Consider the following 27,709-nt stretch of genomic DNA (forward strand, 5'->3'; position numbering starts at 1 on the left):
GTGTTTACTCCCTTTAAAGATGGTAGAGCCTCATTATCTCATTGTAGGGCAGGGCTGTTGAACGTTGCGTGTGATCTGCCTTCATCTCTCGGTGCGTCAGCGGCGCAGGGCGCGATGGCTCGGTCAATATCCACGCTCTTTCAGCGCGACTAATAGCAGCGGCAGCAGCAGCAGCAGCTCTAAAAACCGTCCGTTATGCTGTCGGCTCGCGCTCAAATACCGTGTCTGACTGTCACGTTCTCAGGTGACTAATTTGCTCTCTCCCTCCCTCCTCCATTACTCCATCTCTCCCCTCAAACCCTCCTCTCGCCAGATGAGATCGACTCGGAAAGTGTCGGTGTGGCCCGTGGCCTTCGTGGGCGGCTTGCGCTACGAGTCGCCCAAGGTCAACGCAGCCGGGAAGGTCTACGGCTGGAAGACGGTGTTCGACCCCCACCGGCCGTTCGCCATCGACATGGCCGGCTTCGCCATCAACCTGAGGCTCATCCTCTTCAAGCCGCAGGCGTATTTTAAGCTTCGAGGGGTGAAGGGAGGCTACCAGGAGAGTAGTTTGCTCCGGGAGCTGGTCACGCTCAACGACCTGGAGCCTAAAGCTGCCAATTGCACTAAGGTGATTTTCCCTTTTTATATTTACATTGACGTTAAATTGAACTTGTTGCCAAAACATGCTTGTGTGTGAAATTCATGAAAGTGGCCACAATATACATATTTTAAAATCAATTAATGTCGCTCTTCGCAGCAGAGAGAACGGTTTCACGAGTTGTGCGCTGGAGCTTTCGCAGCTTCACGCCACTAACAGCACCTCAAGCTCTCGGCACTGATGGTGCAGGACACTGTATTACTCATAGGCAATAACACAACAAGGGCGAGCGAGTGTGGCTTCCCATAAATAAATGACTCAAGGAGGCTGGAGAAGCTATTACACGCAGAAGATTATGAATTATTACAAGGAACGGTCTGACATTTGGGAGCGTGCGGTTATTCTTGCCTTACCTACGGCATTTTAAGTTTCTTGTCTCCCATCTTTCTGCTGCGCTAAGCTAACAGTCTGCAGTTTTGTATTTAGAATACACTGCTGAGTGCTGTTGATCTCATCTAAATCTCGACTGGAAAGCAAACAGTGGCTAGCGCGTTCCTAAAAATGTCGTAGCATTCCTTTCAGAGAAGCTGAACCATACTACTTTTCCTATACCAACAAAATTAGTATCTGGTTACCACAAAATAGCTTATACTTCCTTTTATACTAATCAAGAAGACATGCTGTAAGATTAAACTCCTCTGAACTGGACCCTAAGTCCAACTAAGTCTCCTTCAACGTAAGGGAGGAATCCTTGTACGGTATCACGCATTTCAAATGGTCAGAGCGTCAGCAAGGAGTGCATCTGTTGCTGGAAAGTTGGACATCATCGATTATATTTCTGCCCACATGTACTTTGGCACATCCACACACACACACACTTGAGCTCGAGGCTCGAGGCTAGAAGCAGCAGCAGCAGCAGCAGCAGCAGCGCTCCTCTCCTCCATTCCCGCTTACGGCGGCCGGTCTGGGTCACGTCACTAAGCCTCTCTCTGGGCACAGAAGAGTCAGTCAGAAGGCTCCAGCTAGCCAATATCCACACCACCACCAGCCTTCCACACACACACACACACACACACACACACACACACAAGGAGAGACAGAGAGAAACTTTCAGCCAGGTTTTCCTCCTGCTCTCCCCCTGCCATTCAGAGGGCTAAATGAAAAGAGGGGATTCAGGGAACGGTTAAGAGAGCGGAATTGGACTTGGTGGGGAGACAGGGAGGTGGGGACGTCACACTGATTACAAATGAGAGCGGGAGCAGACAGAAGGGCGGGGAAAGGAAGACGAAAGGGGGGGAAAAAAAGAAAAAAAAAACGTGCACGGGCATCTCTCTCCCTTATAATCTCCCACTTCAGATGCGAGCGTGACTATTAACCTCCCCCCCTACACCTGAGCAAAGTGGGAGTGGGCTCCTGGCGCATCTCGAACACACCCCATGCATAATTCACGACCGCTGCCACAGCGAGATGAAAGGAAGGAGGGAAAATGAGCTCTGACACTTTCCCCCTCTTTCTTTTTTTTTTTTTTCTCCCTCCATGTTCCCGTCGTTGTTCTTTTCCTGGATGTTTGTCCAGTCTCTTGGGCCAAACCCAGTCAGTGAACGCTTGATAGCACAGTAGCGCACCCAGAAGAACTGAGCCAAGAAACACTGGAGCTCTACGGAGGAGTAAAAATATATAGTGTGAACATACTGTATATACATATATATATATATATATATATATATATATATATATATATATATATATATATATATATATATATATATATTGAGCTGGCAGTCATCATCCTATGGTCAGGAGAGGACTTTACACAGGCAGAGCTAAAAGGATTGTGCCATATTTATAAGATAACACACTCCCAGACCCTCTTCACTCCCTCCTAATGCAGGGTCTGTGCTCAAGTAGCTCTTTCCACGTAGATGGGCCTGTACTGCTGCAGATAGAGCCGAAATTGAATGTTTTGAAGAACAAGAGGCGGTGTGAGAGCTGGCAGGGAGAGGAGACTGAATGGGTGCATTAAGGGAACAGCACGTTGCTAATGTTTCTGTTTGTCTCTCCACGCCGTTTTCTCACCAGATACTCGTTTGGCACACGAGAACCGAGAAGCCCGTCCTTGTAAACGAGGGGAAAAAAGGATTCACAGACCCCAACGTGGAGATATGACCACGCTCCCTCGGATCACGGTAAACAAATAGGTTTAACGCGGGCTAATGAGCTCGATCGCTTTAACGAGCCGAAGCCTTTATCCGTAAAAACGGTTTCCTTTCCGAATGAGATCAAAATGTCACCTGATCTCAGCAGGCGACAGAAAGAGCAGGTGTTGTGAATATTTCCTAATACACTGTACAGTCATTTTTAATATCCCTCTGTTAAGGGACAATTACAGCAGCTGTTTGTCCATTATCAAATGTCACCAAGGAAATAAAGTGGTTTAATGAACTTAAATGAAGCCCTGGCACTCTTTCTGAGCCTATCTTAATCCTTTCTGTTGCAGGTGGTTGGCCTTGGACCTGCGAAGGAGGGAAACGGTCGCCTTTCTTGATAAGTGCAACCAGCGCTCATGTCTTAATCACCTGGAACAAAAAAAAAGGAAGTGTAGGGGGGGGGGGCCTTTGAATGAGGCTTTAATCCTCTTGACTGAATCTGACATTTTTGAAATATGGACCAAAACAGTACAAATGTATCAAAGCACAGATTAGTAAGAGGCGGTTATTTGTCAGGTCTGTCGCTGAAGTGCAGCGGAGACGACCATAAAGGACGCCTCGAGGGGGGCCGGTGTGGATAGTCGTGACCCGCGCCTCCGCTGTACAGTGTCCCCGTGGAGGACAGCCTAACAAAAAAAAAAAGAAAAATGAATAAAAGAACCAGCACAATATGAAAAGCCTACAGCCAGCAGATTCAACCAAACAAGCAGGTTAAAAATATGTGTCATTCACCTCAAATAAATAAAAAATATATATGTATAAAAAAAAAAAATCAGCAAAGGAAATATGGGTCTGGATCTGCACACCAGAGAAATTCCTCTCGGATGGAAAGACTTGACCTACATCATCAGCCTGGATGGAAACTCCAAGGACAAACACGAGCAACGGAAGGAATGTTCTTTTGATATCTAAGAAATGTTTGCTTTAATTTAATTTAAGTGGGTTAGGTGTTTTACAGACACTTGCTAGCTCGATACTACTGACTCTTACCTACATTTACTCTTAGGTTACCCTTGTCCATTTAATAGTGTCATTATAACTCATGCATTTAAGCCACCCATACACTGCTGTTTGAAGTGAAGCCCTCGTGCTTGGGAGCTGAAATGTACCAGTAAACTCTTCTCAGCACTTAAAAAGTACACACACACACGTTCCTCTGTGGCAACACGTAGAAATGCTAAGTGAATATGAGAACAATCAGACGACTGATGACAATTTTTGACATTGTAACTACTGTATTTATGTGTAAAAAAAAAAAAAAAAAAAGTGTAAAAAAAAAAAAGACTCTTCTAATTCCCGGTGAATTCCTCAGAACGACACACGACGAGGCACAGTCCAGGTTCAACACATGGGAGGAGTAATAGCACATCAGCCATTTCATTTGAGTTCAGTTTCAGTGACGCGTTCATGACACGAGAGACACGTTCTCAGTCTTCACGACCCAAACGAGCTGTCTGGAGTTCATTTTTCCCCTCGTCTGTGGACTCTCATGCGTACTGGTTGTCAAATAGTTGCCTATGTATCCGAACTAAACAAAGCAGCAGCATCAAGGCCCACGCATTTGGTTTCATGTGACTTCTCGGTCCCTCTTAGCTCTAAACAAAAAAAGATGAACAAGAAGAACAAGAAAGGTAGAAAACAGAACTTTATGCGTGGCCCGGGATCCTCAGATAAAGTGACAGCAGGCGAACGAAAAGCACAATGAAAAGAAGAAGTATTTTTGCTAATGGTTTGGTAGCAATGACGACACATCGTTGTCCCCGATATCGGTGTCTCCCGCTTTCTTTTCGTGTTGGTGTCCTACATTGTACGTGAAGCAGATATCAGAAGGGAGTCGCCGCAGCTCCCACGATAGGCATCAGCAGCAACGACTCCTTAGGCCCGAGCACTGGAACAAAGTTATTCTTACAGCTCGCATAATACGATCTCTGCTCTGCTTGATAAATCATCCACCTAATACACAGTGGTGGCTCTTATCTAACGCTGGCTGGAGATAATTCAAACACTGAGCCCCGTACGGTCGCCACATTATCTCTGTGCCCTCCCACTCCACACACCACACAACCAAAAAAAAAACAAAAATATGCACCATGAAAACTTCGATGTTACATCCTCTCGGGCTCTTCGGCCGCAGAGACCTCTTATTACACATTTCACTCGGACTAAGATAAGATGCGCAGGCAGACAATGGCTCGTTCGCATCTCTCATCACGCCGGCTGCTTCCATTGACTGCATGATATTAACACAGCGCAGGGATCGGCCACTGAGATCGCCGGCCGTCCCGCCGTTATTTATTCCAAATCAAATTTAATATATTTATTTATATATTTATTTCGAGCGTGGATGTGCAGTTGAGTCATAGCGATGTCCTGCCCTCGGATCTCTCTTGTTTTCCAGCATGCAAACATACAACGGCATAACGCGACCAATGAGCGCCACACAGCAGCTTTTACTTTGTCTCCGATGGAAATTTAGAAATGTTCTGGTACCGAAACAAATTAAGACTTGGTGGAGAAACGCCAGCGCGTGGGGGGAAAACAGAAAAACAAAATGAAGAAGATGCATAATTTGTTTTCAACTTGTGAATCATCTACCAAATTCCAATTCTCATCTTCTAAGTGTTGCTTTTGTGGAAGGGGGGGAGGGGAGGGGAGGGGGGGCAGGCAGACAAACAAACGTCCTGTCGTGTACAGATCAGCATGTGGTGGGATCGTGTGATGTTAATCTCTGTGTTGTGTCCCGAAGCGGCAGAACAGCTACCAAGGGGCTTTACAACTCTGCCCTGCGTCTGATTAGGACTTTCTTTTTTTTTTTTTTTCAGATGGCACATCAAGCAATACATAGTGCTCACAGAGTATCAGTGTATTAGAAGCAGTGTACGTGGACTTTAGCATTTAATGTCAGTTAATGAGCGTTACCCTCTGAGGGCTTCTCTAAGGCACAATACACTTTAAACACACTGTCCTCCCCTTTCTTCATCTCCGCTCTCATCTTCCAGACTCATGTGATTCACATTTTATGCATGTGACCTTTTAAGGTTGTTTATTTGCCACAGCAACTCTGTCTCAGAGAAAGATGTTAGTTGAAGAGAAATAAATAACTGAGAAGAACCGTACCTGGCCCTGAGTGTTGTGTCCACTGGATGCACTTACACCAGCTCATGTCCGACATGTCTGTTTTTTTTTTCATAACAGCTCCAAGCTACATTTACTGAAACCTCATTTGTCAATATAGTAAATATGACTGCTGCTGTTACCTACGTTTACATGGACAGTGTTCCACCGGGATTTTTGTTGCATGCCAGACAAGTTCTCCTCTCGCTGATGTTTTAGAGCTTGTACACACATATCTAATAGATGATAAACTCATTGATACATCATTATGTGTTCATATCTGTGGATTGTGTCACCATAGACTCGTAAATCCATTACTTAATAACAACTGAATTGTTTCAGTTTTACTGCATCAGGTTGTGCAGTTACAATTTCTTGATAAGGATAAATGTGTAAATAAACTAGTTAACTAAACTTGCTGGAGGCAGCGGTGTCAAACCTATGGGCAAGAATTTGCAAAGTATGAAAAATGAGAAATTATTATTGCTCCTATTCGAAAGGTTTCCACTAGGGATCGCACCCATCTAGTCACAGTCACAGACACGACACAACACTGAGACTCAGAACTACAGAGCAGATGGCAGCACTTAAAATTAATCATTTCAGATTGCTGATAAAATGTTTAGTTCATTAAACGTAAACATTTTCATAATGTACTTCTCTGGACTAAAGGGAAAGATCTGGCGTTATTTAGAGGTTATGATGTTACTGGTCTGGCTGCTTGAGATCAAAGTGTGGACTGTATGTGGCCCCTGAACTAAAATGAGTTTGACACCACTGCTCTTGAATCTACTGGAGCCCAAAACAAAAACGTAGTGAATGTGTATTTTGGGGTCGGTACCTAAACTGTTACTGTTACTCTTCATTAAGTGTTAATACTTATCACATTCTTACAGCCTACTCACACACTAGAGCAAGGAGCACTGAGAACCAAGTTAACTAATATCAGCCTCCAAAGAAAGAACAAATGTTATAATGTGTTATTTTTGAATTGGGCACCACTGTCAGCCTTAACTACTTTTAAAAACTCATAAACACATCATGTATCCAGGAGTCGTGTCAGGTGGGGGGCCTTTAAGGATGTCTCCTGCTGTCATTGAGGACATTGTTGCTGGTGTCAGTCTTCGGGGTGCCCCCTACAGGCCCGGGGCCCTGAGCTGTGTCCTGCCTCGCATGTTGACGAGCTGCGACTCGCTGCCATCGGCTCGAGGATTTCAGCAACACAAAACAGAGCTGTCTGTATATTCAGACGACAGACATTCCATTTATTTCAAATCGAACGCCTCATGCTGCCTTCAAGTGGAACCCATGAACTTCTGGCTATGGACGAGGTTATGAAAACAAATTGCTTGACACACAAACACTAACAGTGACAGAAGGGGAACAAGCTAGTGACCACGTACGTCAGTGTGAGAAAGGAAAGTCATAACAAAAAGATAAGGCCCTTGAGAATGGCAGTATTTACTCATGTTTAATAAAACTACAAAGAAACTTATATAATTTAACTGTAGTTCATTAACTTTCCATTCACTTCTGACATTTCTGGCCTCAACTAATAAGTAAACTAAAGTCTAACTAACTGGTGAACTGGGACCTTAAGGAAAATAGGAGGTTGTAAATACCACAAGGGGGAACTCTGAGCGTGAACATGCAACCTACGGCTCTGCCTGAAGGCAGCAACATGCAGCAGACATCTTGACTGGTCACTTCAGAAAAAGCACAGTTCGAATTATTAACCTTGGCTGAGTTCCATCAAGAGTCTCATCAGTCAGCCAAACGTGACCGGGTACCAGATGTCTGGAAAGGGCCTCACCTAAACGGAACACAGCCACAGCTACACCTGTGCTTCTCCTGACACCTGACATCACAGCATCGACCTTCAAAGAAAATAGCTGCGATGTTATCCACACACGCACTTGATTTCTCATCAGATGGTAAATGTGAAAAAAGTGCCCAGTGTCCACTATAAATGATGGAGTTCACAAGCTTGGTCAACCTTGGTTAGCGACTCAGAGGTCACCCCGTCTTTATTCACGTTTTGTTATTACACAGCCTGAATGTAACCAATACATTAAGTCTTTCAGAGAAACAAAGATCATTCTCTTTCACAGTTTCTTGGTCTCCGGTTAAGAGTGCAGGTCAACAATCCTGCTATGAAAATGAAAGATATTATTCAAGTGTTGTCAATCTGATCAGTAATTAAAACAACTTTACAGTGCTGTACTGGTGATGTCATGGCCACTGACACGTGTCACTTGTGAGAGCCGCCGGTGGAGGCAGGGCGCGTGGAAGCAGCTCCCGGCAGGCGCTGTCATCCTCCTCCTCTCCTCGTCCACCCTTCCCCTCCTCACCTCTCGTTCTCACTGGACATCAACGGTCATGCCATAGTCAGGGGTGCTGGAGAACTGGACTTTACCATCTGTTTCCTGCTCCTCGAACACTATGACCTGTGACGGAGCAAAACATAACAGGTCAGTAGAAGCTGGGAGAGGACAATGGGAGTGGGTGGCTGAGCGCTAATGTCAATGTATGCTCCCTCACAGAGAGGGAGAGCAGGAAAAGAAGAGGAGAAACGTACAGACACAGAAATCGGAGCCTCGGGCGTTTTTCAGAAATTGCTGAAAAGTTCGACCTCGTCAAAGCTATGGTGCTGAATATCTGCAGCTGTGCGCTGTAACCCCAGACCTGATGTGATTTCATCTCGCTACATAAGTCAAGGTCAGTGGTGCTTATGAATACAGAAGGTTTGGAGAAACAATGTCACGCGCACAGAGTATGTAAATATTCTGACAACACTGAGAATATTGTGGGTTGGTGTGTCTTTAATAATTAATGTGGAAGAATTTCTGTAACATCTGTCACATACTTGTGAGACTAAGTCTGTGCCAGCCGTCCCTCAGAGTAGTGTCATTGCTGTCACAGTGAACGTTAGACCAGTTTTCATAAACTACGGCAGATGGTTTGTCCACACAAACACCAACAGTGGCTGGTGTGATTGGTTTCACTGATGCTCTTGTCCCCTAAATGACCGCAGCATTACTACTCTGGTTATTTTAATTTGAGTTATTTGAAACAGAAAACTGAAATCAAGCCCTTTTTGAACTCAGCCTGAAAAAAATTTCATGGTGAAAATGAAAAACGGCTCGCGTCTCCATATTTTTTTTTTTTTTTTTTGAAGGAATTACTAAAAGATACATGGACCATCATCACATGGATGATGAAAAGTGATTGAATTTTGAAACTGTATGAGGTTGTAGGGACATGACCACCTCAAGTAGAACAGCAGCGTTTCTATAACTGGTCCAGTGTGAGGATCTGATGATTTGCTCTGTGGTAGATCATTTTAGAATACTGAAATTGAATATTTTTTTTTTTTATCATTTTGTGCTGTTTTGGTACCTGCATTTGAGGAATTCACCTTTGGCTCTGAGAAATGTGTTTTAAGTTATGTGTGACTAGAATAGGTCCTAGTTTCACAGAATTGAAATGTTGTAAAAACAACATGTACAAAATGCAGCAGGTTATACAGTGGATGAACAACAAAAACACACTCTTAGCCTATGACCCAACTTAAATCCATTGTCAGTGTGAGACTAGAGACAGTACCTGATTCTCCCCTCGGTGAAGCCAGGGACCTGGGACATAGAGAGTCTGCTGAGGACCAACTGACCAGTAGCGTCCCAAATTCTTTCCATTGATAAACACAACTCCTTTGCTCCAACCCTGTGAACACAATCAGTTAGTGTTCATTTTGAAACTGAAACATGTTAATGACCAACAGCAACACGTGGCAAAGCATCCTTTCTAATGGGATGTGCACCACAATGGTTTTTAACTTCTGTAAACTCCAGCACTGGAATAAAAAAGCTGATGTTAATAAAAAGCGAGGCGGTGGAGTGCACGGTACAACCGGAGGCAATGATGATGGTCAATCAATAACCAGGGTAAGGGAATAACATTATTGTGTAAATTTGTCTGATGAGTTATGAGTGAGCCAGCACTCGATGGAGCTGCACAAAGAGCTGTTTCTCTGGGGGCTGTCTGCTGTTAGGTAAATATGAATTAATGACTAATTAAATCAACATTTCTGACATCAATTACTGAACCGAAAGTCAACTGTAATCCCGTCGTTTTATCTAATGGAGGGATGAAACGGAACCAAGCGCTGAGCTGTTAAAAAGGCATCTTTTCTGAACTGAATTTCTTGCTTACATTTAGAACGGATCTGTGCGTGAAGGGAGTGAAGGCCGCTTTCAGCTGGTGATTCAGTTTATATGAGACCTGCTTTGTCAAACCCACCTGACCGTGCAAACAGAGACTTGATGCTCATGATTAGTAGAGCATGGTATACTAGTATAATATACCAGGGTTTCTGCACAAAAGAAATTTAAGACTTTTTAAGCCCTTTTTAAGACCACTATGAGTCAAAAAATAAGGAAAATCATTTCTTTTAATAAACTTGGCCAATTCAAACTGTGTTATGTATGCAGTTCCACTTCCAGGTCTCATTTGTACTTTTATTTCTGCATACTGCTGATAGTTATACTTCATAAAGAACGACATGGAACTAACCACGCGTTGAACAAAATGCAAATGAAGTGGTAAATGGACGTAAGGATTTAAGACATTTAACACCTACATTTTAAGACCATTTTTAAAGCCATAAATTGGGATTATGAAAAGACCCCGTGGAAACCCTGCATAGTCCACAGCTTGTATGAAGTAAAACATGAAAACTTTGCGACCGTCTTCTCCTCTGGCTGTGCCACTCACAGGGAGTTTGATGAAGGTGTCCTTAGGTGAGCTGTTCACGTAGAGCATGGTCTGGAAAAACCCCGGAAAGGACGGCTGCTGGCGCATCGGCTTCCACTGGCCTGAACTCACAAGCCTGTAACGGGAGAATAAAAGGAACAAATATTATGTTTAGGTACATACCGTTGCAAATTTTATTAAAACGATCCATCAGCCTTGACTTTTAGGGGGCTTGTTTTCCAGCTGGCCCTGTATCATGTCTATTATTAAACTGTCTGCAGTAAATGTCAAGAGAAAGTTTGGACATGGATGGCAGGAGTAATATTCACAGTCACTAACACAAGGCTGTAGTTTTGCCTTCAAGGAAATTGAAAAGGTTGCCATAACGCAAGACCAGAATCTCTTCCTAAGGTATGAATTTTCAATGTTTGTCCACAGAGGGCTTCAAGGCCTCAACGTTTTCAGAATGAGGTGGAGAAACCCCAGGGTAGCACTATGTGGTAACTATAAAAGCCTTTAAAATAAAGTTTATATACTGCGTATATCCCACTATGGTCAAGTATTAATCTCTAACAAGCTACTGTCATGGTCTGTGGAAACGTAATCATTTGATACAAGGTGAAACATTTGAGAAAGTATTAAAGACGATAATAATGTGAGGGAGGGGGATTATAATCTTTTCTTATCACCAGGAAAAAGCTCTTGTGCATTAGGTTGCACCCAGTCCTGCCATATGACCTTATCACGCCTGACTGTTGCTACCATGTGTAGAAATTACCAGCTCTAATGACTATTATGGGAGGGGTGTCACATTAAAGGTCTCTCACCACATTTAACAGCACATAACAGAAATGTGTCACCGGGTAAATGATTCAGACCATTTTTCCTCTGCACAGGTGTCCACGTTCTGTGCTTGTGCGCTGCAAGGTGTCAAGCTAACTTTCCACGACGTACAGTAAATATATTGTAGTGTTGTAGTAGCCCATCATGTTGAAGGGTTGCTTACAGTAATCTGCTACACCGTGGTTGATCAAGTAAATTTGCCATAAAGCGGTGATATTGTTTGTGACAGCCACATTGATTAGGCTTTCAGTCTACGTGACTAACACATTTAGAACGTTTGCACAGCTCTCTGAAAGCTTGCAAACAGCGCATTAAAGGGCCAGTGTGCAGGTTTTATTCAGGGCCTGTGGTAGTAATAGAACACAGTACATGTAGAGATATATACATATGTATATGTTTCTAAAGTAGCAAAGAAGTAACACAGCAAACACTGCCTCTAAAGGCCTTTCTTCTGTTTCAGCAGCCACTATACGTAGCCAACAGTATGAAGGACTGAGGGAAGTGAAGAGGTTCTCAGTTGTGTCCACTTTTGCAACTTCAACACAAATTCCAGTGAATTCTACACACTGGCGCTTTAACTTACTCAGTCCTTTCAATCCTAGGACACACCAAGCCAACAGGGTCAGGTTGTGTCTATGGCCATAGTTTTCCCAGTGTGTCAACATAAGTCAGGCCAAAGTTATCAAGTTCAAAGGGCACACAGACGGTTTCCTGGTTTTATATCTAATCCGAACATTCAAACACTGTAAACAAACGATTTCACAATGCAATGTACACAAAGCCTCTACATGTTTTTCAGCCCAGACACAGGTGACGTGAGGTGACGTCACAGCTGGGCTTCATTGCTGTGGTTCTTTGGTGTTGGTTTGCTGTGTCCGTGTCTTAACATTCCTGTCATCACACATATGCTCCTAACTATTATTAATTATTAATAATAGCAATTTCATTATTTTGTCCATTTGGCAAAATGTGGAAGTACTGCAGGCTATATTAAGAACACCTTTCCCTGTCACTCTTTTTGACCCCAAATAAAACATCAGAGAAAATATCAAAACGTCTTCTGTCATGATGAACCTCTTCCAAACTGTAGAGCTGGTTTTAACGAGGCCAGACCGGCCATGTGCTGTTCTTTTTATAATCTTAACATGTTTGATGTGAGACACTCTCTTAGCAAGGTGTTATTTGGTTTCTTAATGTTTCTATCATGTTTCTTTTGTTAGTGCATTAAGCAGGGAGAGAATCAGCTGGATTAATTCAGAGGCAGGCGGGTATAATGACAGGGAAACACAAACATGGGGTGAGGGGGGGGCAGATAATAATTGAACGACACAAACCTGTTTACAAAGCTTGGCTTCATTTCCAGACTATGAATAATGAAGTCTCGGAGGGGCTGCTTGTTTAACTCAACGTCTCCAACAAGACCTGAAAGGTGAGTCAAAGCTGCTTTCAGTTTCTTGATGGATCTTAAGACACTCTTAATTAGCTCCTTTCAAGATCTCTAATGAAAACTGATCTTTCAGCAGGACTTGTGTTGACTGGAACATCGACGAAGCAGGAGGAACTTTTTGTACCTTTGCGCTCTTCGTTCAGGGTTTTCCCATAATTCACTCTGCCACAGTTCTCCACCAGCAAACCTAGAGTTCTTTGTCCCTTCAGTGGGAAAATACAGAAAAAACGGTAGAGGTCCTCAATGCAAAGAGTTCCCAAACAAACAAAAATGGATTTCAGCTAGTCTGATTCTAGAAATTGATGACTGGTCTGGTTCTGTAAGGCTGAAGCCCACTACTCAAATGTGTTCACATGCTGTTTTTGGTTAATATTACCAACATTGTTCTTTTGAACCGAGTGGTGCCAAACTACAAACGACAAATGTGCTAAGAAGATACCTTCCCATCAGGCAGCACAATTTCTTGCACCTTGTAGTCCAGAACACCAACACAATGTTTGTCCAAAAACACCTAGAAAAATAGAAATACAAACAATATCATTTGAAAAAAATATATATGTTGTTAATGTAACCATACAGAAAAGATACAAAGTGGGAGAAAATACATAGCATGAGTAACATACTCAAGCATGTGGCGTTCCTTTCTTTAGTAAATAAAACACAAGTGTGTTTCACAGCAGTATTTATGCGAGAACTCTCTGAACTATGAGAGCAACTGGTCACAGCCTCAGTTTGTTAATTATATTTCACAAGTACAAAGATCAGGGGTGTGATTTCTGCAGCTTGCCAAGTGCAAATGTTCTCGTGAAGCAACGTTTAAAGGTGACTGTGGATGCATTATGTCGGCGTCTGTCCTCACCAGAGCCCTGTCCCTGACGTTGTTCTTGGAGTTGAGGACTCCTCCACTGGTGATGACGGTCTCGTACAGCGTGTAGCCGTAGGACTGACCATTGTCATTGTTGACGGGGAGATTCTCCATGTTCACCGGCTTCTCTGACTTCAAAGGCTTCAGACATATGGAAAAGGAGAGCTTAACACGTGAAACTTAATGCACCTCTTCATACCTCTCGCCACTTGAAACGTTTCATACTCTATAAAAGCCTCCTGAAAACCTTTCTCGGAGCAGATGGGTTCTTGTGATTCTCCCACTTTTCATGATGACTTGAATAAGAGAATGAAGTGTTCCTGCCTGGTGTTACTTAACCCAGCAACCTTACCTTGGACGCCCTTTGGAGGTGCACTATGGACATTATACATGACAATAAACACTGCCCACGACGCCATAATAAACCACATACTGCACCTACAAACACACAGCTACAATGCCAAACTCTACTCTGCTCCTCTGTCTCAGCCACTGAAGAGAACCCACTCTTTTAGAGAGAGGGTACATGGTGCAGTGTAATTGTCGTGTCGGAGGGAAGGAAATCATTACGATGGGGAGTGAATAATTAATGCTGTAAACAAGTGCCAGACGTGCTGCATCTGGTTTGATTATAAATTCCACTCGAGAACAAACTGTAGATAGCTGGAGTAGACTGGTAAAATTATGGACGCTTTAACCGTAACAGTTTTGTTTTTTCCGTTGTTTGGAGAGGGAAGGTCCTCTGTTCCACTCAGACCTATCTGCTTTACAGTCAGGAAGCAGCACACTGACGATTGCCGCTGGTCTCTAAGCATGCACCCAGTGTTGTCAGGTGAAACTGCTGAAAATAACGTAACCAGAGCTCGTTCATTTCCCCACTCAAACCTTTCACTCGGTCTCATTTACGACGAGCATCAGAAGTATAAATGGGATTTGATCAATATATAAAAAGATATTAGTCGGATTTATGCTACTGTCTTTTAACAGAGCGTGATGTTAAAAAACAGCTCAACTCTCTGCAGATGGGGAGATGATGCAAATACTGGATTTGATATGGCGTTATAGCACACTGAGGCACTATTACACATTGCATCCATCATTAAATCACTTGTTTGAATATTTTTTGATTCAAAATAAACCTAAAGAAACACTTAAGAGCTCGCATGATGACAGTGATGACATTACTGTTACCTAAAGTTGGGGTTGTAGCACAACAGCACATTAAGCAGGAAAATGTGCTACAATCAAAGGTTATACTTTCACATAAATACCAGCAAATATTCTTTTTAGTTTCATTTCACTGGCTTGGTTGAATTCCTTATGCACTGACTGTTTTATGCATTACTGCTGTAAACAACCTTGTGGCTCTGCTAGATGGTAAAAAAAGACTTTTGCTTTACAAGAAGATGTTAGGGTTTTATTTTGTTTTTGCCTCAGATTGTGGCGCACCATGGGACTATAGCTTACCTTGTCAATGAAATGCAGACAGTCCCACAGAGACAGGTGCTGCTGGATGACAGCGGGCTGGTACGCTCTCTTCTCGTGGAGAGTGGGCAGTTCAGGGAGAGGCTGGGCTGAAAAACAAGGAGGAAAGATGAGCAGAGCTTGCAGTTTCTCTGTTTGTCCTTATCCATTATTTACCCAGGGGACTGGTGATGCGCAGCTCGGGGTTTTTTAATACTCATCCGCTGTTATGAGATGCAGTCGGCACCGCGCAAAAATACAGTATGTCTTAATCAACAGCCCAAATCAGATGCGCAACCCCCACTGAAGCCGTAAATGTGACATTTCTAAATCTTGAATCTTGAATTATATCATAGCTTTTATTGACCTTCTCTTCCTATTACAGCTGGGTAAGTACAGATTTTATGCAGCAGACTCGGTTTCCTTGGTTCAACCAGTCATTTAGTATAAACTAAAGCACATCTGGAGTCATTTTTTCCTATAGTGCTTTAGAAGTGGCTTGGTTTGGGCTACTTTCAGTGGTGTAATAAGAGTCAGGATGAGCAACACACACACACAGACTGAGAGTGAGAGTGAGAGAGAGACAATAATGTGGAAGGTGACTAATCATCGTCTGGCCATTTCCACACCATGGGCAGTTTCTCTGCTGGGGAGATAAGACAACGCCCCACCAAAGAGAAAAACAAAGATTTTTTTTCTCTATTACAATCAATCATAGTGTTTGTGTACTGACACTGTTGTGTTCATCTCATCTGAATATTTTCCAATCCGTGTTCAATCATGTTCCATAGAGTGCAGCTGGCGTGCCCCTTTTGGATAATATCTAAATTGCTGAAAATTGCCCAGACCAATTTCACAGGTTCAGGTATTAAAGGCGCTGGTCTTTTTTTTTTTTTCTTTTTTTTTTTTTTGGAACAGCAAACGCTGCATTGCGGTCTGAACGGGTGGTCTCTTTTTTCTGTGCTAGTTTGTTTCCAATTCACAGCAGCAGCCACTTGGCTAGTGATCAAGACGTTTCTGGTAAGAACAAAGTGTCATAAACGTCTGAGAACCTTGCTTTCTACCGAGAGGGAACTACTCAGGAACACAACCGGTTTCACTGAGACAGTGACTGATCATTTCGCTGCTTTGAAAGATAGAAGGAGGAATTTCAAAATAAGCGTAGTAACTAATATAAAGTATAATTTACATAATCATTTATATAGCATCTTACAAGATTGCACCTGATACTAGGTTCCAGCAGAAGTCTTTATATTCTTCAGCATATGGATCACTCAGTACCAATGCTAAAAGTCAAGTGTCACTTGGAAACAGCGTCTAAGTCTCCATGTCTGAGCGACATGCTCCTCCATAGCATCCAGACTGCGTTCCACTTTACAAAACAGTCTCTCTTTTCAACGATTAACAGCGGCCCATACCCTTCAACTGCTTTTAAAGGTGCTAAAGCATGAATGGACAGCAGCAGTCCCGCTGGAAAAGGCTCGGCAGTCATTCTATATCAGGCGGTAACAGCTGGATCACTTAAGGGAAGCCTTGAGGATAATGGACAACACCTCCCTCTAAGCAGCTCTCTGCGACGCTTAAAAGTCAATGCTTTCAGAAATGTCACCTTTCATATTGAACACAAGAAGGCTGAAACGACATTTATGAAACCAGTGTGTTGATATACAACATATTATCGCAAATCATCTATTTAAATCCTATATTGAAGTGGGTAGTGTAGTAGTAGTAGTAGTATCCAAATGTCTTTCTTTAATTTGCTTTGATGAGTCATTTGAATGAGAAAATGATAAAACGGTTACACAGCGAGGTTGAATATTGGAAGGCAGACAGGCAGTTGAGAGCTAAGGTGAATGTGCAGCTACTTCAATTACATACTGTATGATTTGTAATTTCTTCCAGCTGTGAGATAATAAGAAAAGCCCAAAGATCTGTTTTATGAGCCATCATTAGAGTTAGACCTTTGACAGATCCGCCTGAATCCATGCCAGCTTACGCACAAAAAAAAAAAAAAAAAAAAACACATCACCACAGGGCAAAGAGCTGCTGACACAAAGCGCTTGATTTGGTAGCCCAACAATAACAAAATATCAAAATGATCTAATTACAGAATTAGGTCATGTGTTCGCGGTTGCTGAGTAGTGCACAAATGCAGTGCAATTCTTGGGCTCACATATTCTCATATCCAGGCCACTGCTCATTGTTCAGCAGACTACAAAACATGAGGATGAATCACGCGCAAGCAGCCTTTCAAACTGTATCTAATCTTCATGACGCTGGGCAAATTATTATTATTTTGTCGTTCTGGATTCAGTCCCAGACTGAAGCCAGACCTGGCCACAAAACACATGGGACTTCTGCTCCCAACCACAGAATCTGTGTTTTACAAATGGAGGAAAATTCATGAACAATAAACTCAACACAAGGCATGTCATTTTCACATCAGGCAGTAATTGAGGAGTTCTGACTAATGTAGGAATCTCACAGACAAACACATCCAAATGTAATCCATGCTTGTAATCATATGCAAAGTTACCCTGCTTTAGCCAACTGAGAACAGGTTCTACAAGGAGAATTAACTTAAACGGGGAGATGAAAGGACGGGGAGTAAGAGAGAGACAGAAGACGTGGGGCCCGTCGTGGCAACAACGCACAACACTCACTGTGGTAGTGGCTGAATAAATTCCTCAGAAGATGGTACTTGGTGGTGTAATCCCCAGCCTCGGATAATGGAGCATCGTAATCTGAAAGATAATGCGCTATCAGAACAGCAGGCTCAGGAGCCGGAGAGGCAGGGATGCCTCTTACCGTGGCAGATGCTTTCACCGCGCTCCCCTATCAAACATCTTGAGACAGCAGTGGGCTGAGACACATTTCGGTTTATCTCGACATAAAATGGAGCGTTTTTCCTCCTTTTTTTTTGAGTCAAAAAGGTAAAAGGCATTCAGGGGGATAAACACAGGTACAAAGACCGTCAAGGTCACAGGTGGTGTTGCCTACTGGGTTGTTTTCATAATTCACCTCCTTTCGGAAGAGCAAGGGCGCTACACAGTGAAGCATAATGGAGGTGGATATAAAACCCCTTGTTCCATCTTTAATTTACATTTCCTGTGCATTTCATTAGACAATGAATTCATTTGTGCACAGTGTATATTCAAATTTCTAATTTCTAATTTTTAAACTCCTAACTGGGTTTCAGTATAATGCAGACAGGATCTTTACTTCAGTCTAATTATCAATTGATGAATGCATAAGACATAGACACTGCTGTGGTTCAGAGTGGGCTTCGATTATTAGAATAAAACCAATAGTGCCTGTATGTGAGGTCTGGCTATATTAAATAACATATTTGTCTTAATTTAGTGTTAAATAAATATTTTTGGAAAAAGAAAAAAAAAATCAATAATGTAATAGAAACATACAGGAAAGAAAAACAGATTCATCACACGTACCGTAGCTTGTGACCATAGGTTTAGGTGCCGGTATCCCGACCGCAAATGCCCCGCTCATGAAGCCGAAATTCGTCCCCCCGTGGAACATGTAAAGGTTGATGGACATGTCCAGTTTAAGAATTTCTGTGACCACAGGAATCATCTCTGTTGAAAAAACGAAACAAAAAAAGCAAACATTAAAAACATGTCTAATGTGGCTGAATTAGTGTGACAAGACCAAAGCTTAACATTCAGACTCAGTAACAAAAAGAAAAAAAAAATCTGTTCCATTTGAGCTTTAACAAGCCACAGTCAATGTTTCAATAATCCCATTGCCCTCAATTTCAATTCAATTGAAACATAGACGAACTTCAGCCACAGGCCCTATTACAGGTTAGTATAATTCATTACGAGGCAATGTTCCACCTATAAAAAGAGCCTACATCCCTGGATAAATTAGCTGCCTACATTTTGCAGGGAGCGTAGCAGATCAAGTAATTAAGTATTCAAATTGAACTTTAGCAGTGAATTTAGACCGAGTTTAATGATTTGAATCAAGGGCATGAGCCTTAGTGAATAACAATCGGGCAGGGTGACGGAGCCGGCTTCGGTTGGTTTCATGGTGGCGGCGCTAGCTGTGACCAACTGCTGGGCGTGCTGCAGTCTGCAGAGCGCTGAACTGTCAAGGACGTGAATCCCCTCTGAATATTCCAGTATTCATTTTATCGCTTTCTGCACGGAGAGGGTCTTATTCTTCTCCTTTCCTCACCGAGGAGAAAGTGTGTGTGGAGGCAAGACGGCTGGCCCTTTCATTTTTAGAACACTTTATTGTTAAGATGTGGATGGCTGCTGGGAATGGCAGGAGAGAAAAGGGAGGCTCTGTACTGTGTGTTTGAAATGAAATGTCCTCGTGACGGTAACACCCGGGTGCGTGACTGCCATTAATCTTCAGGATTACGAAAAAGGTGTTATCATTCATGTCCTGACTGTACATTAGACTAAAAATAACACCTCCTTGACTGGAACACATGAACCATGTTATATGGCTGATATATGGCACAGAGCACATGAATGAACCCCAGCCTATTTCATATGATTATTACATTTGGGCTTTTTATTTAAGGGCCCATAGCAACATTGAGGACAAGGTTATCCCACCTAAAGCTAAAGCTAATGGCGTATTTATTGATTGTTCTATTAACAGAGAATTGCCTGGCACGTTTACATTTTACAAGGAACATTTCATGCTAGTTTATGTCTACTTCGCTGCATTTCTGACCACGTGATCAATAACTCTAACATTACATGTGTTTATCATCTACAGCAGATGTCAACGTTTTTCGAGCCAAGGACCCCCAGACTGATGGAGAGATTAAGTAGGGACCAAATAATACTCCAAATATATATATATATATATATATATATATATATATATATATATATATATATATATATATATATATATATATATATATATATATATATATATATAATTATTTTTTATTTCAAACATGTGCAATAGTAGGCTGGCTGGGCTGGAGAACTGTGGGGGGATTTTTTTTTTTTAATTTATTAAAAAATGTATAAAAAAGATTTTGCAACCCCCTGCAGTACCTCCACAGAGCCCCCAGGGGTCGCAGACCCCCAGTTGAAGACCTATGATCTAGAGTTGTTCCTTAGCAAAGACATTTCATATAGAATACTCCAAGATCACCTTTAAAACATATGATACTTTATTCTCTGCAAAACGTTCTACTTAAACAGAACATGTGATTACCAGCCATTTTTTTATTCTAGCTTCTTTAGTGGTCCAATGCTAGGTCATCAACACACCTTACACTTCTTCTTCAAAGATACTACTTAAAGAATATAATTATTATTATTAAGAGAGGTTAATTTCAGTTGTTTCAGAAAATAAGATTTTTGGAACCAGCTGTAGGCAGAATTGCCGTCATAAGCTTAAAGGTTTGACATTGTTAAAACCTGAGACCCGAGGTGTCAAACAGCACAATAAGGGCTTGGCTCAGTATTGATCAGTTACAACAGTGACATGCTACTTTCACACTGGTGAGTTAATAACAACAGAGCAATTATCTGGTGTGTACAATGCAATCAGCTTGTTTCACAGCAGATAATTTGACGAGTCACAGTAGGGAAAGCACAGGTGCATTCACGATGGCTCAGTTCCATTAAGTTTCACAGTAAGATGTGACAGTGAACCAGAATGCACAAAAAACAAGACCTTCCCTATGTAGAACGCAGCCGTTATTCCCTTCTGCAGTGATACGATCTATACGATGATATCAGTACCTTTACTTTAGATACAGAACATTTGAAAGCAGGATTATTATCTGATTGCCTTGTTATTACTCTGAGTTAGATAAATGATTTATGCACTTCTTCCAACGCTGCATGAGCCAAGAAATGCACCGCACAACATTGCTAGCAACATACGGTATGTTTCAGATTCATCTCTGCAAATGTTCTATGAGAAGACAAAAAATCTCTTTGCTTGTAACATAGGTAAAGATAGTAAAAACTTAATGATAAGTTCCCATAAACAGCAATGTAGTTTTATCTATCTGTGTTTGTGCAGCTCAAACAAATAAAAGGACGTGAATGCAGCGGAAATGGAAGTTCAGCACTGTCTGAGGGAACCAGCACTTTGTTCAAAGATTCAAAGATGCAGCAGATCTATGAGCAGTTCTGAAGAAAGGAGTGTCTGAATGTGTCCTCTGATCATCAAACGTTCGCAGCCAGTGAAAACAGAATTGGACAGTGGCTTGTGATACTCAGAACATAGCATGCTTGTAAAATATACATATCTCAAGTTTTTTTTTTTTTTTTAAACATGTTAAGCAATGGATATCAGCTCCATTGAGCGAGCTCTGTGTCCTTTCGTGAGGGAGCCACAGTGTTACACTGGCCTGCCTGAAGAATTCATCTTACACAACCCTGTAGCAGGGAGTTTGTCCTTTGCCAGTCCTTCCCCTGGAGCAGAGACGACTTTATTCTCAGTTTAAAAGGTTGATCTTTCTTACCCTGAGGCACTGAGACTGTCTTACATTTAGAGATTGTGTAGCTTGCAGCACAAAATCTGTTTTGTCCCGGTCTCAAATTAGCTGGTAATATTGATCGATCCTCTGTACACAAACAAACTGTTTCACCCCCAACAAAGACAGAAATCCTGTCTTTCCCTCATCTGTACATCTGTATTTCTGTTCTCAGAGACCCCGTGCATCCCTCTAATGAAAACCAAGACAAAATATAACGTCTTACCCTCAGCAGTGAATACATGATGGAGGCCTCCCCACAGATCAAACCAGCCAGACCAGTACTCCATCACCATCTTAGGTTTCTGAGGCTGGAGAAGAAACATTTGTTTGCTACTACTAATGCATGACAGTTTCAGAAAGCAGCTCAAACTCAGCCAGACAAAAGATCTGTCTGGATGACATTTCCATTTCCTTTTCTATACACTGTAAAAACACGTACTTTGAATAAATTATGTACGTCCTGTACAAGACTCTCACAAGTTTTCATTTTAAGAAAGTTAGCAACCATACATTTTCAAATAAATCTGCCTGAATAGAGCAATGCTTCATAACTATGTGTCTTTCCTGTGCAGAGTTTGAATAAGTCAGAAAAGATTTAGACTCACTTGTATCTCATCCAGATACTTGATCTCATTTTTGTCCAGTTTCTGAAAATTGATGGTCTCCAGTGCTTCCAACAAAAACAGAAGTACATTTTTTTGTTAAACAAAGCTTCATGGGAAACACTCAAATACTCTACAGTTCTATACTTGCCATAAATAACTGTTTGTGGTGTTTTAAATCATATGTAGTGTCGCTATTAAACCAAACTATCCTTAAACTCACAAAGTTGAAAGGCTGGAAAGAGTTCACATGTAAGCTACAGAGATCCAGTTGTGTATAACATGAGATATTGGCACATTGTATAATAAATGATGACAGAGGTGCATTAAAATATAGGATGATATCCCAGTGGAAGGTTAATTATAAAATAATCTGGTGGGTTGTGTCCTGTAATTATCCCGCATACACTAATGCAGTGTGTGTGGTAAATGCAGAATATTTTACAACAGCAAGACCGACCTTATAAAGGCTGATAAACAATGTTTACTACTCCACGTTTGCTCTGATAGTGAACGTGTCAAAGAAAAATATGCAGATAAGACTAGATTTTCTTTCACCGTAACACTTGCGCCACGACAAAAGAGCAAGTCTCCGGGACAACACGGGATCCTCTGTGTCGATAACTTGATTCTGGACTGCAGTTGCATGACACTGAGCTCCTGTTGGCTCACAGCTCTCCCCATTGTGCATGAAAACAACACACACTAACCGGCGTACTGTAAAGCGTGTGCGTGTGAGTGCGTGCATGTGTGTGTGTGTGTGTGTGTGTGTGTGTGTGTGTGTGTGTGTGCTCAGGCTTGTTTGTCTGTCAACCTATCTGACAATACCTCCTTTCACTCCTCCGAGCTGGAGCCCGTCCTTGTTGTCTGAGGTCACCAGCAGCTCACTGATGCCCCTTGACAGCAACGCCTGGAAAGGAGGGCGATTAAAGAGGCAACCAAAGAAAGCAGCAGAGGCTCTCCCTTAAAATATAATTGTTGACGGTGAGCGCAAGTGAGCGAAAGACTGCTGGGAGAGCAAAATCAATAAGAGCGGTATCCTTTCTGAGCGCCAAATTATCACTGCGAACGCTTTCAGCTGTGGTTCTTACCTCCTTGATGTAAGGCATGTACGCTTCATCTTTAGCATAGGAGCCATATTCGTTCTCCACTTGAACTGCTATAATCGGGCCACCCTTGGAGTACTGCACAATAATTAGCCAATGAATAGAGGACACGTATTAGTGCTCGGCAGCAGCTCTGGACCATTCCTACCATCAAAAACAGCTGATTTTTTATAAATGCTGTGAAACAGAAATCAGAGAGGGTTCAGTGACGCATGGAGCTGACAGAGGGCAAATAAAGCAATTCAAGTGTGTATGGTAACGGCTGTGTGAGAAATGCTAACACTGGTTACCATGTGTTCAACCGAAGGATGCAGTATTTTAAAAGGTGGTAATAGGAATAATCAATGCATGGATGGATGGATGAAATGTAAGCATTTTGCAATAGATCAATTACTTTAGGGTTCAGACTGCTTTGGGACTTGCATCTTAATATATTTTCTCTTCTTCATTATCCTATATTTTAACTATGTTTTAGTTATTTATGTTAATTCAGAGTAAACCAAAGCAAAAACAACCTGATAAGAAATGACTTTCTTGAGGAGCTGATCAAAGAAGGAGTCGACTGCATCAGTGAATCCCGAGTAGGTCGTCCTCAGTTTCATGTTGGGATCTCGTAGTAGCCAACTGAAAAGAAATCACAGCCAAGCCGAAAACATTTCACATACTTTGCTTAAGTGCGGCGCTGTGCTGCGAACGCTATTTAGGTCTCTAAAGATAATCACACCAACCTGAGCGTGACTATCATAAAATGTGGAGCAGAAGAAGTCGCTCCTCGCTATGTGTCCCTAGAAACACTCAGTTTGGATGATTATCAAATCAACCTCACATCCCCGGAGGACATGTCTGCTCTCAAAATACTTGCAGCGCTCCCAGCCATTTATGCGAAATTGGAAACAAAAAAGCCCCCTCTCTGAACAGGGGGAGATGGGCTGAGACACAATTTATCAGCCACTTACAACACAGTTATAACATCCATCCCCAAAAAGGTGAATGTCTGGTGGTTAAAAAGACCCTAATCATGTGAATTTCAAGTGTGCACCACTGACCCAAGGTACCTAACATTTACCTTAACTCCCCACGAGTCATAAATACAAAAAGAAAGTCTAACTGAAAGCCTGAAAATCTTTACATACATATTACCAATCTTTTGTGGCAACAATGACCTGGTTTGAATCCATTTTGATTACAGAAGGAAATGAATTCACCCTTTCGGGGAGATGTGCGTGTGAGATATTATTATTGCTCTGAGGCCTCACTAAAAGTCTAGAGGTAGAAATCTGTGACTCAGCGCAGACGTAATGTCTAACTTATATAACGTGCAGTGTATTGTTCCTTATTCTTACTGTATGTCTTACTCTGTAAGGAAATGCATGTGAGAACCATCAAAACAAGGCATTTCCAGCAGAAACACAGCTGGTCAAACTAAAAACTGGCACATTTAAAATCATTCACATGACTGAATTAAAAATGATTTCTTCAATTAGAATAGTGTAATGGATTTCGCCTGCAGTAAAGTCATCGCTAACCAACAGGTTACCTGGCTGAGCAATCAATCTCCAATTCAGTTTAATAAGGAATTTCTTGGAACCCCACTGGCCATTTCAAAATAATGCATTATAATGTTACTGTGGCTGTAACGCAGATAAGACAGGTCTAAGACAACGCTCCACTCCAGATGTGGGATTTTTACCTGGGTAGTCCCCCTAAATCCCATTCAGCACAAATGTACGGTCCCGGACGCAGAATCACCCAGAGGCCCAGGTCGGCTGCAAGGCGGAGGAAGGCTCTGGAAGAAAGATGCACATATATGTGCTGTCAGCGGCATTTATTCATCAGTCGACTTAAAATCTTTACTACAGTCAATAAAAAGTGGGGACTCATTGTCATTTTCGAGTCGAGATAAAAAGTTCAATTTCAAATGATATATTATTCATGCTGAAATACATCACTCAATTTATTCTTCAGCTCGCATTCGTCCCATCGTGACACAACATCTGTTCCTGATATAACTCTGACAGCAGGCAACGCGTATGATGGATGGATGCCTTCATAATCCACAAATTAACAATGACTGACACTAAAAAAAACTGCACAAATAACCAGTCGAAAAAGGCACACCATCCCAGCGGTATCAGGTAATTCCAGGCGAAAAGGGAAAACCGAGCTCTTTTGCGACGCAACAGTGCCACCTGCAGGAGCTCATCCACTCTCAAACTGCGCCACTCAAAGCCTTGACCTCATCAGTCCTTACTCTATATCCAGATCATCCTCAAAGTTGAACACCCCTCGCTCAGGCTCATGCAGGTTCCACGGTACATATCTGAAAAAAAAAGATACAAAACTGATTTGTGATTTGTGTGCTTTTAGTATTTCAGTGATTATGGTCATGGATCAGTGGTTATTTCTTGCAAAATTCAGCTCTTTTGGTCCATTTGTTTTCTTACAGAAGTACTTTATAAAACCACGCCTGTTTTGCTTTGCCATGCACTAATTTTATTTAACTCCTGCAGAGTCGTTTTAGCAAAGCGGCTATCTGACGGTGTCCAATGCAGTTGTGAGTTGCAGCGGGAGCCTACGTTGTGAGAGTATTGAGGCCACAGGCCTTCATCTTCAGCAGCCGGTCCTCCCAGTAGGCTCTGGGGACGCGGAAGTAATGGATGGAGCCTCCCAGGATGCGAAAGGGTTTTCTCTCCAGGGTGAACTGAGACGAGTCAGCCCTCAGACCCTCCACGCGGTCCATTCTTCTCACTTCGGGGCGGCTCCTGTGGACCGAAAAGAAAAAGAACTTGCTGAACAGGGTGCAGCCGGATCAAAAAAACTATGAAGACCTCTGACGCATGCTGTATGTCTGATATACAGATATGTAGGTTCAGTTGCACCTGTTCAGAAATCTCCCTCACAGGTGGCCAGAAGCAGCAGTGATAACCCTCACTCGTTATCGCTGCATTTGAATGCATCATAAAATGAAAGCCACGCCCCTGGGTTAATACTAAGACCATGTCCTTGGTCATCTTGCAATAATCCTTTATGTGGACTTTGACAGCTAATCAGTTTTATTACAGACCCCTCTACATACATACCCAGACAATTCAGAGAACTGACTGAATGAAAGTGATGACCGATGAACTTGATCCCCTTCTAATCAGTGGAAGCGATCTTAAGAGAAACTCCTTAGAAAATACACCTGAGACCAACAAGGACTGAAGTCCAACACATATCAGGTGTCCTCAACTTGTTACGTGAGGAGTCGATGTCCACAGGTCAGTAAATATCCAGGTAACAGTTAACAAGTCGGTCTCTTTGCAACAAAGTCCAAACTCCCAAACAGTTATAATATAACATGGCGCAGCAGCCACGAGGAAACCTGATCCAAACTAACTGGTAACATTTCACTTTGGTGGGCGGGGTGTCCGAACATGCAAGCGTGACTCTGGAATATACGACAAGTTATTGTGCTATTGTTAGTGAGCTGTCTGAGAGAGTCTGAAACCTTACCTTGTAAAGTGATAAGCAACAATGGCTGCAATAGAAAAGCAGAGCAGTACAACATATCTTTGTTTTAGAGACAGACGAACACCAAACACCAACGAGCTTTCCATTGGCAAAACAAAAAACAAACAAACAAAAAAAAAAACAGCCCGACTTCAGGTAGGTTTCTTGAGTTTACGCGAATTAAAACGCATAATGTAACACGTCGGAGCTCTCCTCTAAACCTGTTTCCGAGTATTTAAAATAACGTTATGCTATCTTGAGAACGTCATAAACGGCATGATAACGCCAATAAAACTGAGCTACCACATAACGCCAGGATGCCTACTTCCGGGATTAATTATTCAAAAAAAAAAAAAAAAAAAACATGGTCCGTGAAAAATAATAGTTAGCTCGCTATTACGCGAGGAGTTAGTATGTATCAGAATAAGCTATTGGTTGTCCAAAACTGTGTCATCACACACTACACGACTACTACTACTACTACTCTTCGGGGCCGTCACACAATTACCAACTTTATAAGTAACGCAGAAAACTGTCAAAATGTGTTATTATTATTATCAGACTGAATGAAAGACGTGGGCGTGGCCTCCAGCTCTGGGAAAAAAAGTCCAGACGAAAAACAGTCAAGGCAGGGGGTGGAGGTAAACCAGGCATAGATGACAAAAATACAATATATGTATGTATTTGACAAAAAGTTTGTCACCTCGCAGCATAAATCTATGCCACTTCCCTTTTCTACATCTATCTATT

At 42.2% G+C, this 27,709-nt stretch overlaps 2 protein-coding genes across 8 annotated transcripts in view; one reads left to right on the forward strand and one right to left on the reverse strand.

The window, feature by feature from the left end:
* b3gat1a (beta-1,3-glucuronyltransferase 1 (glucuronosyltransferase P) a) overlaps window positions 1-5,903 on the forward strand; it is a 70,287-nt gene extending 64,384 nt beyond the window's left edge. For all 5 annotated transcript variants that reach the window (XM_047594257.1, XM_047594256.1, XM_047594259.1 and 2 more), the window contains 3 exons: window positions 314-610; window positions 2,660-2,766; window positions 3,078-5,903. In XM_047594257.1, the coding sequence (XP_047450213.1) occupies window positions 314-610; window positions 2,660-2,746 (384 nt within the window). In that variant the 3' untranslated portion in view covers window positions 2,747-2,766; window positions 3,078-5,903. The remainder of the gene's footprint in view (window positions 1-313; window positions 611-2,659; window positions 2,767-3,077) is intronic.
* Window positions 5,904-7,892: 1,989 nt separating this feature from the next.
* Window positions 7,893-27,387, reverse strand: LOC125013991 (beta-galactosidase-1-like protein 2). Of its 3 annotated transcripts, none has more exons than XM_047594975.1 (19): window positions 26,963-27,387; window positions 26,044-26,229; window positions 25,719-25,787; window positions 25,158-25,253; window positions 23,983-24,091; window positions 23,453-23,545; window positions 23,190-23,271; window positions 22,365-22,429; window positions 21,983-22,067; window positions 18,725-18,868; window positions 17,936-18,016; window positions 15,276-15,382; window positions 13,803-13,949; window positions 13,383-13,454; window positions 13,068-13,146; window positions 12,831-12,918; window positions 10,675-10,789; window positions 9,508-9,624; window positions 7,893-8,348 (listed from the first exon to the last, which is right to left on the reverse strand). In XM_047594975.1, the coding sequence occupies exons 1-19, from the start codon at window positions 27,064-27,066 to the stop codon at window positions 8,262-8,264; spliced, it is 1,926 nt and encodes a 641-aa protein (XP_047450931.1). In that variant the 5' UTR covers window positions 27,067-27,387; the 3' UTR covers window positions 7,893-8,261. The 3 variants fall into 3 exon arrangements, with proteins under 3 accessions (XP_047450931.1, XP_047450933.1, XP_047450932.1); XM_047594977.1 differs by lacking the exon at window positions 26,963-27,387 and adding an exon at window positions 26,548-26,891; XM_047594976.1 differs by lacking the exon at window positions 26,963-27,387 and adding an exon at window positions 26,347-26,434.
* Window positions 27,388-27,709: the final 322 nt, after the last annotated feature.

This window comes from Mugil cephalus, chromosome 9 (genome assembly GCF_022458985.1).
Source record: "Mugil cephalus isolate CIBA_MC_2020 chromosome 9, CIBA_Mcephalus_1.1, whole genome shotgun sequence".
NCBI classification, from domain to species: domain Eukaryota; kingdom Metazoa; phylum Chordata; class Actinopteri; order Mugiliformes; family Mugilidae; genus Mugil; species Mugil cephalus.

Coding starts and splice junctions, on each gene's coding strand:
- LOC125013991 (XM_047594975.1), bottom strand. CDS start 27,066: ATGGAAAGCTCGTTGGTGTTTGGTGTTCGTCTGTCTCTAAAACAAAGA. Junction 25,788..26,043: donor GGCCTCAATACTCTCACAAC/GTAGGCTCCCGC, acceptor TTTTTTTTTCAG/ATATGTACCGTGGAACCTGC. Junction 23,546..23,982: donor AGAAAGTCATTTCTTATCAG/GTTGTTTTTGCT, acceptor ATTATTGTGCAG/TACTCCAAGGGTGGCCCGAT.